The sequence below is a fragment of the Bos taurus genome, chromosome 11 (assembly GCF_002263795.3).
Source record: "Bos taurus isolate L1 Dominette 01449 registration number 42190680 breed Hereford chromosome 11, ARS-UCD2.0, whole genome shotgun sequence".
Classification (NCBI taxonomy): domain Eukaryota; kingdom Metazoa; phylum Chordata; class Mammalia; order Artiodactyla; family Bovidae; genus Bos; species Bos taurus.
In genome coordinates, this window is record NC_037338.1 from 48,105,559 (window position 1) to 48,125,510 (window position 19,952).

Below are 19,952 nucleotides of genomic sequence, written 5' to 3' on the forward strand. Positions count from 1 at the left end.
TAAAACCTTACATCACCCTTTTTGTTCCTAATAGAACAAATTATATATCAACTTTATTTCAGTAATCACCCATTTTGAAAATATAAGAACAAGTTCTTTAACTTTTGGAAATTTTCCATCATTCTTTTTTCCCCTCAAACTTATGAATTCTATCCCACTTCTTCCATAGACATTTATTCTAATATGATATGTTCTTATGCTTGAAGAACTTTTATTGATCATACTTCTCTGCCCCCACAAAAGCAAACAAATTGAAGTTTTAAATTTCTAGAACCATAAATTCCTAAGTACTAAAAATTTAGATTATGCCACCATTGCAACATAGTACACACTTACTCAAAAATAACAAACTACAAATAAAATTAATTATTAATTATAAAAGTTTAAATTATTAAAGAATAATTATTAAACATAAAAGGTAATCTATGGTGATAAAGTACTATAGTTATACAAAATGTTACCAATAGGTGGAGGATACATAGGATCTGTCTATTTTATTTGTTACAATTGCAATGTCAATCTATAATCATCTCAAAATAATAAGCTTTATTTAAAAGTAAATTGGAGGGGAAATTCAGCTCTTAATGAGATGAATGGGGTCCAATTAGTTTATGAACCCATGGGATAATACGACCTCTTGTTAGAATGAGACAGGACTCAGCATCAATTATTTTCTGTTTGTTTTGTTTTTTCACACAGTGTAAGCACTGAGAAATTTTGTTCCCCAAAATAAATAGTTGGTTTTGTTACAATAGGCTTCCCTGGTGGCTCAGATGGTAAAGAGTCCACCTACAATGCAGGAGACCCAGGTTTGATCCTTGGGTTGGGAAGATCCCCTGGAGAAGGGAATGGCAACCCACTCCAGTATTCTTGCCTGGAGAACTCCATGGACAGAGGAGCCTGGCGGGCTATAGTCCATGGGGTTGCAGTCAGACATGACTGAGTGACTAACACTAACACTTTGTTACAGCAGAGTCATTAAGTTTTTTCACTTTTTCCAAAAAATTTTGGCCAAAGAAAACCAACAATAACCCCATAATAGTGATATATCATCAAAATGTAGTTTTAATGATCTATTAGTTGCTTCGTTAGTTTGCAACTAACAAAGTACCACAAACTAAGTAGCTTAAACAATAGAAATGTGTTATCTCGCAGTTCTGGAAGCTAGAAACGCAGGATTGAGGGGTTGGCTACATTAGTTCCTTCTGAACATTGAAAGGAAGATCTGTTCCATGACTCTTTCATACTTTCTAGGGGGTTGCCGGCTGTCTTCGGGGTTCCTTAACTTGTAGAAGAGTCATCCCATCTATGTCTTTATTTCCACTTGATGGTCTCCCTGGCTGTGTGCCTGTATCCAAATTTCTCCCTTTTTAAGGACACCAGTTAAACTGGATTAAGACCCCTCCTAATGACCTCATATTAACTTAATTGTGTATGTGCTCAGTCACTCAGTCATTCCCAACTCTTTGCGGCCCCATGGACTATAGCCCGCCAGGCTCCTCTGCCCATGGAATTTTCCAGGTAAGAATACTGTAGCAGGTTGCCATTTCCTACTCCAGGGAATCTTCCCAACGCAGGGATCAAACCCAATCTTGTGTCTCCTGCAGTGGCAGGCAGAGTCCTTACCTCTAGTGCCTCCTGGGAAACCCATTAACTTGATTAGTGCTCATTCGCTCACTTGTGTCTGACTCTGCGAGCCCACGGACTGTAGCCCACTTAGGCTCCTCTGTCCATGGGATTCTCCAGGCAAGAAAACTGGAGTGGGTTGCCATGCTGTCCTCCAGGGGATCTTCCCAACCCAGGTCTCCCGCATTGCAGGTGGATTCTTTACTGTCTGAGCCGCCAGGGAAGCCCATTAACTTGATTGCTGCTGCTACTGCTAAGTTGCTTCAGTCATGTCTGACTCTGTGTGACGCCATAGACGGCAGCCCACCAGGCTCCACCGTCTCTGGGATTCTCCAGGCAAGACGGGTTGCCATTTCCTTCTCCAATGCATGAAAGTGAAAAGTGAAAGTGAAGTCGCTCAGTCGTGTCGGACTCTTAGTGACCCCATGGACTACAGCCTACCAGGCTCCTCCATCCATGGGATTTTCCAGGCAAGAGTTTGGAGTGGGGTGCCATTGCCTTCTCCGATTAACTTGATTACCTCTCTTAAAATCTTATCTCCAAAAAAAGTCAACTTCAGAGGTACTGGGGATTAGGACTTCACTCATATGTAAGTTTTTTGTGGGTGCCCCGAGGGGACAGGGAACATAAGTCAATCTATAACACTTACCAACTCTAGCAGGTCCTCTTTCAATTGTTTTGGAATCAAAGACTCAGGAAGCACTGACCTACATGTGAATTGGTCATATCTTTAGACTTATTCACTTCTCAGTTTCTGGAGTCACTGAAATCGGCTTCATACTATAGCCTCTCAAGTAGCTATTGACAAAGCTACTGTCCCTCTCTCACTGAAAAGCAGTTGTCTACCCTGATGAACTTAGAAACTGTTGGGGAAATATAAATATTTTTTATTACCATGAAAATTTACCAAAAAAAATTTTTATCTTATCAAAGGCTTTCCACCTTGTTTTCACCAAAACTTTGGATCTAAAGGTTTCTCTCATTTGATTCATGGGAAAAAAACAAAAACAAAAAACTGCCAACTATCCTCATTGGCACAGGCTTCAATGTCAAACCAACTAGCAAATCAGGCTTCCCTTCTGTTAAAAAAGAAGACTGATTCCTTTTGCAATTCCAATGAACATGTTTTTAAAGTTAATTAATTAATTTATGTATTTTTGGTTGCACTGTATCTTCACTGCTGCATGGGCTTTCTCTAGTTGCGGTGAGCAGAGGCTACACTTCATTACCGTGCTCAAGCTTCTCATTGTGATGGCTTCTCTTGTGGAGCACAGGCTCTAGATGCACAGGTTTTAGTAGTTGTGGCTCTCAGGCTGTATAGCATGGGCTCAGTCGTCATGGTCCCTGGCTTAGTTGCTCTGTGGCATGTGGAATCCTCCCAGATCAGGGATCGAACCTGTGTCCCCTGCATTGGCAGGCAGATTCTTATCCTCAGCATCACCAGGGAAGTTCTCCAATGAACATGTTAATGTGCATCCCATAATACCTGTCTCTCTCTGAACTCCAGCTCTACAGTAGAGAGGTTGGTAGAGTGATGAGGTTCCGGAGATGGCCATAAAGGAGCTCAGCCTCCAGCATTTCTGCCCAATGTCCTGTTTTCCAGCATCTCAGAGACTCTTCTCAAAAGAAATGCATTCTTTGTCAATTCCTAAGCAAATAGACATTAAATGAAAAATATTTGAGCGTAGGGGTGCATGTATCTCTTTTCTTTGCACCACAGTAAGATACAGGAGGTTGGGAGGTCTGCTGTTTTGTTTTAAAGCAGGAAAAAAGAGCAATCGTAAAAGGTGGAGTGGAGAAAGAGAATCTGCGAAAACTAGACAAAGGCATTTGTTCTTGGGCAGATCCATCTCAGGAAAAAGGAAAATAGGCTTTGAGGATCTGGAAAACAACCCCCTTAAAATTATGTATTTACTCTGTGGGTGAAAAGGAAAACTGGTGCAGCCACTATGGAAACAGTAAGGAGGTTCCTCAAAAACTAAAAAACTCAACAGAAAACAGACAGGGGGATACATATACTTACGGTTGGTTCACATTGTACAGCAGAAACCAACACAACACTGTAAAACAATTATCCTCCAATTAAAAATTAAAGACAAAATAAAACAAACCAGAAAAAACAAACAGAAAAAATTCATATGGCTCAGGAATGGCCATGTGAATATCAAACTAGACTTCAAAACAAGGTATCATCGAAGATAAAGAGGGACATTTTGTAACAATAAAAGGGTCAATCTGCCAAGAAAACAGAACAATCCTAAATGTGTGTGTCAGTTCAGTTCAGTCGCTCAGTCATGTCCGACTCTTTGCAACCCCATGAACTGCAGCACGCCAGGCCTCCCTGTCCATCACCAACTCCCGGAGTTCACTCAAACTCACATCCATCGAGTCGGTGATGCCATCCAGCCATCTCATCCTCTGTCGTCCCATTCTCCTCCTGCCCCCAATCCCTCCCAGCATCAGAGTCTCTTCCAATGAGTCAATTCTTCGCATGAGGTGGCCAAAGTACTGGAGTTTCAGCTTTAGTATCATTCCTTCCAAAGAAATCCCAGGACCTATCTCCTTTAGAATGGACTGGTTGGATCTCCTTGCAGTCCAAGGGACTCTCAAGCATCTTCTCCAACACCACAGTTCAAAAGCATCAATTCTTCAGTGCTCAGCTTTCTTCACAGTCCAACTCTCACATCCATACATGACCACAGGAAAAACCATAGCCTTGACTAGACGGACCTTTGTTGGCAAAGTAATGTCTCTGCTTTTGAATATGCTATCTAGGTTGGTCATAACTTTCCTTCCAAGGAGTAAGCGTCTTTTAATTTTTGTACCCAGCAACAAAGCTTCAAAATATGAGAGGCAAAAAATGGACAGAGTTAAAGGGAGAAACAGACAAATCCAGGAACATGATTGGAAATGTAACATCCAAATTTTATAACTGATAGACCCCCAAATGCTGCTTCTGGACAGGAGGCAAGGTATTTGAGGATGTGCAATTTTATCTGTAATGTTCATCTGAAGCAAATGTGACAAAATGATAACACATTAGTTTTGAGGGGTGCTTTCTGGGGAGCCTTTGGGTGTTTTTATATTATTTGCTCTATTTTTCTGTGTTCAAATGCTTTCTTTAAAATTAAAGGGTGAATGGAAGAAACATTTAAGTGAATGAACAATAAATGAAATCCAGACATCAACATCACCTCATCCAATATTCCTCTAGCTCCCTACCCTCTCCAGCCCCCGCTCCTGCCCCCACCTCCCTCTTTACCTGGGAGTCTTCCTCTGACAAACATGTGGGAGTCGATGTCCTTAGTGGGCCAGGTGTTGAACACAGGCTTACAATCTCTTCCTGCCACAGGCTGCATTCAAGTCTTCCCAAGCTTCCATGTCCTCCCAAAGCTCCTTTATAGCCCAAATCCACAGCAGCCACCTCTCCATAAAGAATTGCCACCTCTCAAGCCCCATCCTGAAGTTCCTACACCACCTGAATTACTGCCAATGTTTTCTTCCCTCCTCTTAAAAATGCGCCTTCCCTAAAGGTTCAACATGCTCCTTTGCTTCTCCTTTCTGCTCTACCTGCCTTTGCAATCAGACCCACTCTCACAACTTAGATGAATACAACCTTGCACAGGCTGGGTTCCCAGCCCTGGTCCCTCTCTCAAACTCAAATCCTGCCTCTCCAGTTGTATTCAGGATGCTTCTGTTTGAATGTTCTTGACATTAAAGATTCTTAGCAAGCTGGCCCCCAACTTTACAGCAAGCGCGTGTCTGCACGAAGAGAATGACACAGCATCATTATAAGTTGTCAACCGACATGTGGGTTTTTCCCGTCACAGATCAGTTTCTTACTCTCTTGACTCCATCCAAGCTGTGACTAAGGTTCTCCCAAGGGTATTTTAAATATTATCTCAACTTCTTCTGGCCTCCTGGGCTGCCTTCCTCTCTGTGCTTCTGAAGTCTTCTGGTTCAACTTGGCATGTTCAGAGATGAGCATCTTTTTACTTATCCTGTTTGGCATTCTGGGAGCCCTTTTGATCCAAGCACTTGTGTCTTTTAATCTACACCCAAGATCTCTTCCAGTGTCCCTTCTCCACACTCTCTTTATTCTCTTCTTTCTGAAATTCTATTGAATATTTCACAGTGTTCATCCACATCTTAACAGCTTTTCAAACTGTTTCTGTATCTTCTCACATTGCAATGTTAGTTTCTCAGCACCAGTTTCCATTTTACTAATTATTCCTTCAACTCTGTCCAGTGTAGGGTGTATCCTAGTTTATATCTAAACTATATATAGATTTTATTTCCAGTATTCTCAGTATTTGTCATATTCAGTTGTTCTTGTTTAATTTCTGTGTTTTCTATACCTTCTTTTTCTCTGTTTTAAACTCTTTTCAGATTGCTCTGTAATTTGTATCTCTTCTGAAGTGAACTCCCATCCCAATTTTAGTAAGTTATCTTTACATGTATTTTGAATTTTCAGTGTGTATATAATCTCACTTTGAATGGGAACTTTAAAAATCTCTCTTTTTGGAGAGGGAGAGAGAGAGAGGAAATGTGAGACTAAAGGATCAGTTAGGAGCCAGGCTGGGTTTCCATCTCATCTCCACCATTTACTAGCTGTGCAACCGTGGGTAAGTTATTCTCACATCTCTGAACCTCAGTTTCTTTCTCTGAAAAAAGGGAGAATGAAACCCACTTCAGAGGGCCCATGAGATTTAAAATAAGTCCTGCCGAGTTCTAGACCACTGAGGGTGCTCAGAAAATGTCAGTTTCTCCTTTTCTCAGCAGATGTAGGCAGAAATGATGACACTGGTAATAAAGTTCAGTGACACAATGAAAGTTAAAAAAAAAAAAAAAGCAAAAGCTCTCTCTCTTTATACTCCATCCTCCTATTGTTTTCAGGGCAACAGTCAGAACCGGGCCTTATTCTGGTGGCTCTGGGCTCTGTTCAGTGGTGACACTGGAGATCAGGTGACTGCAGTCTCTGGCCTGCCCGGCAATCACTGTAGGGACACAGCCCCATATGAGCCATGACTATGGAAAAATGCACAGCTTTCTCCAGCCTTTCACTGAGGAATCCTGACCCAACCCCCTGTTTCAAATAGAGAGCCTGGCTTCAGCCTCTCTCCATAGATGAAGCACTCTGGGACCCTGTTAGCTGAAGAAGTCAAACCCTCAGTGCCACTGCTTCAAGATAGACCCTCAAGACATGGGCTCAAGAACAGAGCCCCTGGCTCCTGATTTCAGCCCTGCTTCCACCCCTACATTGAGGACATATTCACCGTGCTTTTGAATGAGTCCATCTTCTCCCCTTCCTCCTTCTCCTCCTTCTACCTTCAACCATACCATCACTACGTATTAAAACATGGTGTTAGCACCATCTTGATTAGGAGTCAAATGCCTCATTCTTCTTTTTTAATATATATTTATCTAATTTTTGCCTGTGCTGGCTCTCCATTGCTGCATGCAGGCTTTCTCTAGTTGTGGCAAGTTGGTTGCAGTGCATGGGCTTCTCATTGTGATGACTTCCCCTATTGCAGAGCATGGGTTCTAGACACGTGGGCTTTAGCAGTTGTAGCACATAGACTTAGTTTTTCTAAAGCATGAGGAATCTTCCCAGACCAGGGATCAAACCTGTGTCCCCTGCATTGAAATGCCAGCAGATTCTTGTCCTCTGTGCCACCAGGGAAATGTGTTAAATGCCTCATTAAAAATAACCTCTCTCCCTATTCTTACTTTATCTACAAGCCAGCCACTTTGTAAAGCCTTTCCTGAGCACTCTTATCTGAAATGAACTATCTCCACATCTTCTTGTCCGCTCTACTCTGCTTTTACCTGATTTAGCTTTTACCAAACAAGGTTCTTGAAGACCAAATGTGTAGCACGTCCTGTTAGGCACCATGATAACAACCATGAACAAGATGAGGTCTCTTCCTCAAGGGACCAAGGTTCTGCTCATCAAGCTGGATGAACAAATAAAGCACTGCTGTGCAGAGTAAGTGCTTCAGTCTAGGAATGCCCAAGGTCCAGGTGACACCAAGAAGCCTATGGCCTATACTTCCTAGGATCAGGGGGAAGGGGTGGGTAAGGGACTGAGCCCCAGAAGGAGGAGATGCTTGGGTTGGAACTTGAGGAAGAGGAGATTACTAAGCAGACAGCAGAGCTGAGAACAATCCAGGCTAAAAGAATAGCATGTTTAATGGCACTGAGGTGGAAAGGAGCAAGGTCTCTTTGAGAAACCAAGAGACACCAAGCTAAGGAGGTGTGAAGAGGGCAAACAGGAGAAGATGAAGATGGTGGGCAGGCCTCCAACAACATTCAGGATCACCCAGTGTTCCCCCTAGGACCATAGGAAGCCCTTATAGGATGGAGCACAGGATTAGCAGGACAAGATTTTCGCTGAAAGGGACCAGGAGCACTGGAAGAGACCAGAGTAGAAATGGGGTGCTCAGTTAGAAGACCACTGCAAAATGTCAAGATAAGAGATGGCAATTGCCGAGCTGAACTTGGGGGGTTGAGGGTAGAGAAAAGTGGGAATGGCAGAAGTGAGGTAGAGTTAACAGGTGTTTGTGATTGAGATAAAGCAAGGCCCTGATAATTCTAGAGTTCAAAGACCTTTCTAGGCCCAAGTGAGCTAACTCCCTTCCAGGAGATGATAATATCTCCTGGACCAGCAAGGGGAGACAACAGCTAACTTCCAACACCATGATTCCAGGTTGGCCCTGGGTCAGCATCTTACGAGCTGGGGCACAGGGCCCTGGCTAATTTCCTACCACTACCCCACCCAGTTATACATTCTGAATAGGTCTTTAATTAATGTGTGTGTGTATGTGTGTGCATGCTCCATCATGTCCAACTCTTTTGCGATCCCATGGACTGTAGCTCACTAGTCTCCTCTATCCATAGGATTTCCCAGGCAAAAATACTGGAGTGCGTTGCCATTTCCTTCTCCAGGGGATCTTCCTGACCCAGGGATTGAACCTGCGTCTCCTGCTTGGCAAGTGGTTTCTTTACCACTGAGTAGTTCCGTGGTTTAAGAACATATACCTTCGGATTTCCCTGGTGGTCCATTGGGTATCATTTTGCCTTTCAGTGCAGGGAGTGTGGGTTCGATTCCTGGTCAGGGAGTTAAGATTCTACATACCCCATCGCCAAAAAAAAACAAATCATAAAACAGAAGCAATATCGTAACAAATTCAATAAAGACTTTTACAATGGGCCACATTAAAAAAAATCTAAAAAAAAAATAACGTATACCTTGAGGAAAACAAAGACCTGCTTAAATTTGGCCTAGAAACTGGTGACCTGTTTAAATCAGCATAAAAAGTGGTGTTTTCTAAGGGACCATGGAAAGCCCTGGCAGGATGGAGCACAGACCAGGTTAGCAGGACAAGATCTTCACTGAAGGGACCAGAAGCACTGGAAGAGTGCTAGCCTCTCTGTCATAGAAACTGGTGACTCTGTTACGCTATCACTCCCTGAATGTGTCTAAAAATAAGGAGTTTGAGAGTGAGGCTGCTCCCATTTCTTCATCCACCCCATGTGAGTGCCGGTGTGGGATGCGGAGCTCACCTGGCAGTCCTCACCCAGCCCTCTGCACACCTGGCCCTACAGCAAACAAGCAGCGCCAGAACGTGCACAGTTGCATCTGTTCTGTCTGCGACAGGGCGGATGTCATTGTGGTTATGCCGAAAATCTACCAGCTCTCTGAAAAATAACATTGGGGTCACAGAGCCTCCTCGGTGGGTTTGACATGTTGCCTTGACATCCCCCCATCCTCTGTCATGCTCTGCACAAGGGGGCTGCCAGCCCCCTGGTTGACACTTTTCTAAGTAGCAAGGCTAGAAGACCTCCACACCAGTTACAGCTCACTTCCGGGAGAGTGGGACAGGACAATTCTATTTTCAAGCTTTGTACCCCAGAATCTGGGCATTGTCATCTTCAGGAACCCGGTCCCCAAGATCCAAATATCTGCAGGTTGACTCTGGCTCCCCTCCAATGCTTCCTCCACCAGCAAGGTGCACCTTCGTGGCCGGCCATCCTCTTCACCTTCCTCCTGATGGCACCCTGGCCAAAAGGGCCATTTTTGCAGTGGGAACAGAGATGAAGTAAAATGGAAAATTATCTAAAATGAGGACTGCCTTGTCAGTGGCCTATCTGGACTTGGCTGTTTCCTTGTGACCCTCACTCATGTGAGTTAAGGCACAGCTCTGTGTCTACGCAGCCAGGGACACAAACACACACACATATTGGTATGCCAGGGGAACCACTGCTGTGTGCCACAGTCATATCCATTATTACAAAGGGATTTCCTTCCTCAACCTCCCTAGTCTTCCATTTGAAAATGTTCCATGTACATGAGTGATTGCTCAATGATATAGATGCCCTGGATCTACTACAGCCTTACTAGTAATTGGAAAAACTGAGAAACTGCTGGGACTTTCCTGGTGGTCCAGTGGCTAAGATTCCACACTCCCAATCCAGGGAACGCGGGGTTCCATCCCTGGTCAAGGAATTAGATCCCACATGCTGCAACTAAGACCCAGTACAACCAAATAAGTAAAGAAGTGCTTTTTTAAAAATTGAGAAACTCCTTAAATGTCTGATAATAGGGAAACTAAATTATGGAACACTCATATAAAATGCTAGAGAAGAAAATGGCAACCTACTCCAGTATTCCTGCCTGGGAAATCCCATGGACAGAGGAACCTGGTGGGCTACAGTCCTTGGGGTCAAAAAAAAGAGTCAAACACGACTAAGCATATAAAATACGCTCCTTTAGAAGTATGGGTGGATCTACAGGTGCTGACATGAAAAGCTTTCCTCTTCTACTGTTAGATAAAAAATGCAGGTTGCAAAAAAATACGTGTATAGTACAACCATGTGTCTAAAATGATGTATAAGCATCTGTTTGTGCACAGACTATATATGAGGGGCACACATAAGTGGTTTTCTCTAGACAATGGACTATGGGAGGAGAGTTGAGACAGGGAAACTTCCCCATACTCTTTTTTTGTATTGTCTGAAGTTTTTCAAAAATATATAACTTTTGTAATTTAAAAGACACTTTTAAAAAAATCTCTAAATATAAGACGTTAAATAGTGTGTGTTAGAGTAAGTACCTCAGACGCCTTGGGTAGAGGGTGAGGGAGAGGGTTGACATCAAAGTAAAAAATAAATAAATAAATCCCATCCAAGACTCAAGCTCAGACTCCATGAAGGGAGTTTTGCAGTTTTGCAAACATAGCTCAGCCTGCCGTGATATGACATGTGACATCTGGGAGGGTGTCTGGGACATAGGCCTAGCCACCTGGCAGACCTCATGGATGGGGCAGACACATGGAACAGATAACACTAGGTGGTTTGTCTCTAGAAACGGGGCAGCAGCATGAGGGGCGTGCACTGTGGCAGGGGTCCCCAACCCCTGGGATCTAACACCTGATGATCTGAAGTGGAGCTGATGTAATAATAATAATAAAGGGCACAATAAATAAAATGTGCTTGAATCATCACCAAATCATCCCCTGCCTCCAGTCGGTGGAAAACTTGTCTTCCACCAAACTGGTCCCTGATGTCAAAAAGTTTGGGGATCGCTGCACTGTGGGATGCAAAGTGGGAAGACCCGGAAGAAATGAGAGAGGGGACCCACTATGGGGTGGAAGGTTTCAGGACAGCAGCAGACAAAAAAGGAAGGGGCCAAGGGTGTATCAGGTTCAGACAGGAAGAACCATCTCCACCCAGGCTGACACATGTGCCTGCCAAGCACCCAGAGCCAGAATGAGATTCAGATTCCAAGGCTTGGGAGCTGGCCAGGGGCTGAAACAGAAGCGCATTTCAGCATGGGGAGCCCACAGTTCAGATCATCAGTGGCGCTAGTGAAAAAGAATCTGCCTGCCAACACAGGAGACACAAGAGACCCGGGGTTTGATCCCTGGCTTGGGAAGATTCCCCTGCAGTAGGAAATGGCAACCCGCTGGCAGTATTCTTACCTGGAAAATGCCACGGGCAGAGGAGCCTGGCAGGCTACCGTCCATGGGGTCGCAGAGTCGGACACGACTGAGAGCACCATCAGTCGTGCGTTATGGGCATGTAGTGGGGGGTGAATAGGAAAGACCAGGGCAGGGGCCTGGGCAGGAGGCTGGGCAGGGGGCTGGGCAGGACCAGCACTCAGAGGCTCCAAGCCAAGGCAGGGCTGAGCTTCCACGCAGACCTGCAGGTCACCAGGAGGCTTCAAGAGTGACACCATCACATTCCCTTTTGGAGAATACTGTTCACAGCAGTGTGGTTGGGGGACTGGCCAGAACAGGGGCTAGTGTGGAGGCTGCTGCAGTGGCCTCGAAGGAATGAGGCTGTGGTGGCCAGGTTTAACTGCTGAGGAAAGAGCACGAGGAGCAGAAAATCACAAGCCCCACACACTGCTTGACCAGCTGACTGGTGGAAGTCTCCTCAATGGAAGGAAGAAGGTCTTTTCCTCTGTGGGCACCCGGATTCCCCTGTCCGAGTTCCCCAGACGTGGGCCAGTCACTAACTCCTCTTAGTCTCAGCCCTCAGGGCCCAATTCGCAGGGATCTAAAGCCCCAAGTTGTCGGTGCCAGGGCCACTTTGAATGAGGTCGAAGGAAGTGGACATTTCTCTTGCCTTCCTGCTTGCTCACCCTCCCTTCTAGAAATCTCTCATTTCTATGTTCTGCCTCTGTCACACCCACAAGAGAGCCCTTCCAAGGGCCACGTCCAACCATCCTTGTCCTAGTTCTCCACCCGGCCAGATTGCCTCGACGGCCCCCATTCACGGACCCCCACACGCCCACCCCTCTCTGGGCTGGCGGGTAACAACCGCGAAAAGGAGGGCGACTCTTTTCTCCGCGGGGCTTCAAGTGACATCACATCCTCCGAATGCGAAATTGGGCTCGGCGGCCGGTCGAAGGGCGAAACTTCCCGCGGCCCGGTCGGTGATCCACCGGCTCCTGCGCGCCTCGGAGTTTCTGCGGCGGGGAGAGCGCCATGGCCTCACTCTTGACCGCCCTGATCCTGCCGCTGGCCCTGCTGCTGCTCGGTGAGTTGGCGACCCCTGGGGGAAGCGGGGGCGGGGCTGGCATGGGATGGGGGGGTCGGGGGGGTGGTGCGGCACGAGGCTCCCGGCTCAGTCTCGCTGCCCGTGTCCCGCAGATGCCGCCAAGGTCCTCGGGTCGCTCTCGTTCCGGATGTCGCCGACGCAGAAGGAGACCAGACTGGGCGAGAAGGTGGAGCTGCAATGCGAGTTGCTGCAGTCCGGCATGGCGACAGGGTGCTCCTGGCTCCGCCACATACCCGGGGACGACCCCAGACCCACCTTCCTAATGTACCTCTCCGCCCAACGGGTCAAGCTAGCCGAGGGACTGGACCCCAGACACATTTCCGGCGCCAGGGTCTCCGGCACCAAATTCCAGCTCACCCTGAGCAGCTTCCTCCAGGAGGACCAAGGCTACTATTTTTGCTCGGTCGTGAGCAACTCGATACTGTACTTCAGTAACTTCGTGCCTGTCTTCTTGCCAGGTTCGGGCGCCCCGGGTGGGCTTTGGGTTTCACGTCTGAGTCCGTTTTTCACACGGACACCGCTACGTTCGAGTCTCTTGGGGTTCGAGCCTCTGGGGGCTACTTAGATACTGTTCCCAATTCACAGAGGAGAAAACTGAGGCTAGGGTGTGACTGGGTAGTAATTCAAGGTGACTTTTTAGGTCTGGTTGATCTGGGCTCGAGTTCCGGGCTAGTATGATCCTTGGCAAGTTATTGCACTTCAATTATCTGAGCTTCCCTCTGCTGGTCAGTAGAAGGCGGGTGTCCCACCGTCCCACCCCCGCCTCCTCCAAGCCCTCGAGGTTTCTGGTGGGGCCCTGGAGAGAGGCCGGGCGGAGGGGCACGGGCCTCTGTGTTCATGTCCAAGGCACCCAGTGCACTCAGACGACCAGGTGGTCTTTCAGCATCTCCCTGCGCTGAGCGCCGAGCTCCGCTGAGCCTCTACGGCTCCTCCAGTGGCTAATCCGAAGGATTCGCGGCCACAGCTTCAACGCGGCCCCTAACCACTTCTCCGTTGCTCCCGTAGCGAAGCCGGCCACCACGCCGGCGATGCGGCCATCCACGCGGGCACCCACCAGCGCGCCGCAGACTAGGTCGGTCTCTCCGCGATCAGAGGTGTGCCGGACCTCGGCGGGCAGCGCAGGTGAGGCGGACGCGGCAAAGGCCCTCGCCGGGGCCCCACTGATCTTCCTAGCAGCCCAAGCGGTGGGGAAACTAGAGCCGGAACCGGGAAAGGGACATGCCCGCTTCAGCGGGGTGGGATAGGGTCGCGGGGCGGGGTGGGGGGGGTAGGTTTCCCAGGGTCGGAGGGGGATCCCGAGCCTTCTCCTAAATGTCCGCGTCTTCTGTGTCGTCAGTGGACACGAGCCGGCTGGACTTCGCCTGCAATATCTACATCTGGGCTCCCTTGGTCGGGACCTGCGGCGTCCTTCTCCTGTCATTGGTCATCACAGGCATCTGCTACCGCCGTAAGTCCTGGGGAATCGCGCGGGAAGACAGCCCGATTTTTGCAGCGCTTTGGTCTAGGCCGCCCTTGCGGGCAGTTCAGTTGGGTTCGGATTTCTGGAACTTTGAGCTGCACCGCAGGGCCAGGCACTGCCTATGTCTTTCCTGGAGAGAGTACGCGGGGAAAACCCCTTCTCTTTCCACACCCCGGGAAGTTTTTAGGAAGGCAGAGCCCCATCCCCGGAGCGGCAGCGGCAGGGGTGGGTGTTACACCCGCAAAGCCCGCAGGTCTGGGCTTATTACAAATGCCTGGGATGGAGGCAGGGCGGGGCCCGGCTGTGGCCCGGGGACCAGTGCCCAGGAAGCCCGGGTCAAAACCACTACAGGCAGTGGTTTATCCTTGGCCCCCTTCTTGTGAGCCCCCACCCCAATTTGGATCCTACTGCAGGTGGCCGTACTAACCCACGTTCACCCACGTCTGTATTTGCAATGCTTTTTAAATTGATGTAAAGAGGGGTGGGAAAGAAGACCTCACCTCAGTTCTCAAGAGTTAAATGCTACTTACTGCATAGCACTATATTCAATATCTTGTAATTATCTATAAGGGAAAAGAACCTGAAATATTTATTTACATATATATATATATATATATATATATACATTTACATATATATGTATATGTGTTATTCCCTCAGTCACATCCGACTCTTTGGGACCCCATGGATTGTAGCCCACCAGGCTCCTCTGTCCATGGAATTTCCCAGGCAAGAATACTACAGTGGGTTGTCATTTCCTCCTCTAGCAGATCTTCCTGACCCAGGAATCAAACCTGGATCTCCTGCATTGCAGGCAGATTCTTTATCACCTGAGCCACCAGGGAAGCCCCATATATTTACATATATATATATATTTACACATATAAAAACTGAATCACTTTACTATACATCTGAATCTAACACAATACTGTAAATCAACTATACTTCAATTTTTTACTTTTAGTAATAATTATTAAAACCATAAAATGTAAATATATTATGCTTTATAGCTTGTGTTTTAGTAACTTAATCTTCTTTTCAGTGTCAATCATTATTATGCACTGTCATTTTACAAGTTTACTTTCTTATGATGTATTTTTTCCAAATATTTACTTATTTGGCTGTGCTGGGTTTAGCTGCAGCACGTGGGATCTTTTATTAATAGTTTTAGCATGTAGGATCTAGTTCCCTGATCAAGGATCAAACCCTGACCCTCTGCATTGGCAGTGTGGAGTCCAATACACCTGACCACCAAACACCTATGATGTATTTTTTATAATGTTGATGTAGTTATTGTTTGCTTTGAAAAAAATAGTCATAGCCACACTAGAAAAAACTTATAATCCTAAATAAACAGGAAAAGTGAAGCAGAAATCATGTTTGGAACTGTTGGTCATGGTGAGATAATCATTTTACCCCTTCTTTTTCCTTAACCAGGGAACCGAAGACGTGTCTGCAAATGTCCCAGGTGAGTCTCTTATAATCTCTGGACCTGCTCATCCCAGGGAGCAGATGGTGGGGATCTTTTCCAGACAGAGGCCATGGCAACAGAGTCCTGAGGTCCAGGGAGTTACAATGTGTCTGAACAGATGCAGGCAGAAGGGTGACACTGGGGAGGACATGGAGGTGAAGCTGGACTAATGGAAAGAGCAGTGTGATTTCAGGAAATGTCCATCTTATTTGACCTAACCTGAAGTATTCCCCCACTTAATCCTATATCCATGAGTGCTCAGTCATGTCTGACTCTTTGCAACCCCGTGGACACCCACCAGACTCCTCTGTCCCTGGGATTCTCCAGGCAAGAACACTGGAGTGGGTTGCCATTTCCTCCTCCAGGGCATCTTCCTGACCCAGGGCTTGAACACACTTCTCTTTTGTCTTCTGCATTGGCAGGCAGATTCTTTACTACTGCACCATCTGGGAAGCCCCCAAAGACCTGAGGTTCTTTTATCTGCATGATTCCGTCTGAATCTTGTTGTCTTCCTTTCTTTCATAAATATTGATTTCTTTCTTTTAAAGTTTTTATTTATTTGGCTGCACTGGGTCTTCATTGTGGTGCACAGGATCTTTAGCAGCGCATGTGAACTCTTAGCTGCAAGCATGTGGGATCTAGTTCCCTGACCAGGGATCAATCCTGGGCTCCCTGCATTGGGAGCACAGAGTCTTAGCCACTGGACTATTAAGGAAGTCTGAGTCTTGTTGTTTTCTTAAGAAAACTTTTTTTATTTTCCCATTGGTTTGGTCTAGCTTTTTGGGGTGGGAGGGGAGAGTCAGTTTTATCACCTGAACCAAATATCACTTGATTAAAAAAAAAATGGCCTTAGTTGCTCATTTCCCTGTGGCAACTCAGGGCCTTGATTTACTGCCAAGGACTGGAAGGGGAAGAAGGGGAAGTCAGGGATAGAGGCAAAGAACTACCTGGCAGTTCAAGTGACTCCCTCATCCAATTCCAGCCCATGATCATTCTGACATGATCAGGAAAAGACATAAGTGAAAAATGGTGTCTGAAAGAGAGGCCTCAGTCTCCTTTCTCCTTCCAGCTTAGTCTGAGGCAGCACTGCCCTAACATCTAGCAAGTGCCCTCGCTAGCCCAGCACAGTGATGGGAGTCACACCCAGGGAATTCCTTATGCTCACAGCAACCCAATAGGGGAACATCACAGTGCCATCTCACAGATTACTGGCTCAGAGATCAGGAAATCTAGTCAAGGTGGCAGAGTCATGCTTACACGTTAGCTATCAACAGTGCTGTTATTTAGTTGCTCAGTTGTGTCCAACTCTTTGCGACCACGTGGACTATAGCCCACCAGACTCCTTTGTCCATGGGATTTCCCAGGCAAGAATACTGGAGTGGGTTGCCTTTTCCTTCTCCGGAGGATCTTCCTGACCCAGAAATTGAACCCGCATCTGCTGTTTGGCTGGTGGATTCTTTACCACTGATCCACCCATCAATAATATTGGGTTGGCCAAAAAGTTCATTTAAGTTTATCCCAAAACCCAAATGAACTTTCTGGCCAACTCAATCATAACAACCTTAAAGTTTACCAGTGCTTTATATATCTGAATATATATAAAGTTTTTAAGTTTCAAGTTTCATAACAACCTTTAAAGTAGTCAGTGTGGTTACCATTTTATAGATGAGGAAACTGAGGCTTAGGACCTTTAGTGACTCGTCTGAGGCCATACTGCTAGCAAGCAGGAGAGTTACAACTTCTGTTCAAAGCCCAGGCTCCTCTCTGTGGTTGGGGGCCAGGGCAGAGAGGGTTAACGATAACCAACTCTATTCACCAATTCCTTTCAGTAGATGAAAATGTTTCAAGTTTTATACCTGAGGTTTGCATTTCACACTCCTTGATATTTCTCTGCAGAAACTCAAGTTCAGTGTCTTATACATTGTTATTTTTAAACAATGGAAATGTAATGAATTTCCAATGCATATACTAAAGGTGATATACCAATGGATACCCTTTAAGAGCAGAGAAGGATTTTTTAGCAGTTTCAATATTGGAAAGTTTTTGGAGGAGAATCATCCGTTATCTCTATCTTTTCTGAAATTTTGAAATGAGTGAGAATAAAACTCTGTCCCAAAATACAAAACCATGCAGATTAAAACTATGAGAAATTCACACACCTGAGTTAATAAGCTCAGTGATGACCAAGGGCAGCTCAGCTTCAACCCAGATGTTTTGGAGGATGGTGTGTACAGACATGACACTCACGATGAATCAGCCCGTTTAGAAGGTGCTAGCCCAGTAGTGAATTAACACATCAAATTTGGGTTATCAAAGGGAATTTTAGGTAAAGTAGCTCTACTTGACTGACAGACGGTGGTTCATTCACATCCTCCCCTATCGCTGTGATCCTCTCAAGGGCTGAGAATCAACTCAGATGATGGCTTGGTTATCAGCTTGCTTCTCACACCTCCATGGGGACCTTGACAAAGTCCCCAAGAAGCTAGACTAACTGGCTTCAGATGCTGCCTCCAACCCCTCCTAGCTACGTGACCTTGGGCACATTCTCCAGCTTCTCATCTCAAGATGGCACAAGGAAAGTTCTTGGCAGGGTTGCTGAGGTCCTTCACCTAGTCCCATGCTGGTGGCCTGAGGACAAGTCCTCAGACCACCCTGAAGGCTGGGAAGCTGGTGGAGGTGTGTGTGGGTAGACATGAGTGGATGCTGCATCAAATTTCAGGGGCTCTTGCTGCACTGACAGTCACCCACCTCTCTTTCAGGCCTGTGGTCCGACAAGGAGGCAAGCCCAACCTTTCAGAGAAATATGTCTAACATGGCGATGGGCCCCGTGTGACAGCCACTACAAGACTTCGCACTGAGAACTCTCCTGAGATCCTTCCCTTTTGATTTCTCCCTGCTTCCTTCCTTCTCGTTATTATTATTTTTCATGGGGGTGGGGTGGGAAGAGTTACTTTTTCTTTATTATTTACTTTGATACAAAACAAGACACTCGTGTCTAAGGCATACCACAAGGGTTATCATGCTGTTGTGCTCCCATACTCGGGTAGAGGGCGGGCGGGCCAGAGCTACCGCAAGCTCTATTCTCAGAACCTGGCTGTGAGAACTGGTGGGGGCCTCGGCACCCACTCAGCCCCAACTTCTCCTCCACCCATTTTACAAAAGAGGACGCTGAGGCCCAGAGATGGGGAACAGCTGGATCAGAGTCCCAGCAGGGCTCCACACAACTGAGATCTTTCTTCTGGAGGCCTCTGTCTCAGCGTGGGGAGCTGGATCTCAAGCCTCAGAGAACTAGTTATTTCTGAAGCATCTGTGATAGACCCATGACTGCACCCAGAGCCTCGATGAGGTAATGAAATAGGACAAGAAAACTTGACAGAGTTCTGTGATACTGCTGAACAGGATCAGATTATTTTTTTTATAATCAAGCATGAAATGATACAGATAATAGGAATTCTTCCAATGAAGTGGAAGGAGTGAACTGAATGATGGAAAATGAGCAACCTGACCTCTGAAGAAAATCTCTGGGAAATCCCAGCCTGGAGATGGTTCTCCCAGCCCTTGTGTTGCAGAAGGACCCATGAAAGAGGAGAGGCCACCCTCTGCAAGCATGATTTGAGCGTTAGGAAAGTTGAATGGAGTTCAAGTCTCTCTAAACATTGAGATTCCGTATTCAAACATGCTCCTGGGTTATCGGTGAGTTTTTATAGTTTGTAAAGGGAGAATTGTGACCGAGCAGCTGGCACAGGCCCTGGCCACCCCAGGCTAGCAGCTGAGGGGATGTGCAGACACTGGTGAGGAGGCTACGAGCCCAGCTGCAGCCCTACAAGGCATTTCCTTTCTTACTGTGTTCTGCAAAAAATGCATGCTCACTGGGAGAAAAAATGTAGCTAAGGTAGTAAGAATCATCCGTAATTCTTTACCTCAGGGATAATCCATTGTTAATATTATGGGCTACATTCTTCCTGATTATTTTCTGTGCCTACATATAAAATATATAATTTTTAAAAATGGGATTGCACTATGCTTTTATAAATGGCTTTAATAAACAAACATTTATGGCTTACTTCTTAATAGCAAAGTCGTATTTCATTTTTGGTTGTGCCATTATTTAAGCATGACTTGATATTTCATTGTTTCCAATCTTCCACTACTGTAATAACAAATACTACTAAAAAGTTGCAGACATCTTGAGGACAAATACCTGAAATTCTTGGGTCACTGCCTACTTTCACCTCAGACTCCCCATTTTCACATCAATCAAAATCAATTCATCTCTTCTTGTATCATCTTCCTTCATTTTGTTCTTCCTTGGTAACAGATGAGTTGCTA

General features: G+C 46.1%; 1 protein-coding gene across 1 annotated transcript; it reads left to right on the plus strand.

Annotated features, from left to right (window-relative positions):
• The first annotated feature begins 12,547 nt into the window (after positions 1 to 12,547).
• On the plus strand, positions 12,548 to 19,692 carry CD8A (CD8 subunit alpha). Its single transcript, NM_174015.2, has 6 exons — positions 12,548 to 12,672; positions 12,786 to 13,151; positions 13,699 to 13,815; positions 14,030 to 14,140; positions 15,590 to 15,620; positions 18,383 to 19,692. The coding sequence occupies exons 1-6, from the start codon at positions 12,621 to 12,623 to the stop codon at positions 18,432 to 18,434; spliced, it is 729 nt and encodes a 242-aa protein (NP_776440.2). The 5' UTR covers positions 12,548 to 12,620; the 3' UTR covers positions 18,435 to 19,692.
• The last annotated feature ends 260 nt before the right edge of the window (positions 19,693 to 19,952 follow it).

What these genes read in the sequence shown, in the direction of transcription:
- CD8A (NM_174015.2), top strand. Translation starts at nt 12,621, where the DNA reads ATGGCCTCACTCTTGACCGCCCTGATCCTGCCGCTGGCCCTGCTGCTG. An exon ending in CACAGGCATCTGCTACCGCC is followed by an intron (nt 14,141 to 15,589) that starts GTAAGTCCTGGG and finishes TTCCTTAACCAG; the next exon opens with GGAACCGAAGACGTGTCTGC. An exon ending in CGTGTCTGCAAATGTCCCAG is followed by an intron (nt 15,621 to 18,382) that starts GTGAGTCTCTTA and finishes CCTCTCTTTCAG; the next exon opens with GCCTGTGGTCCGACAAGGAG.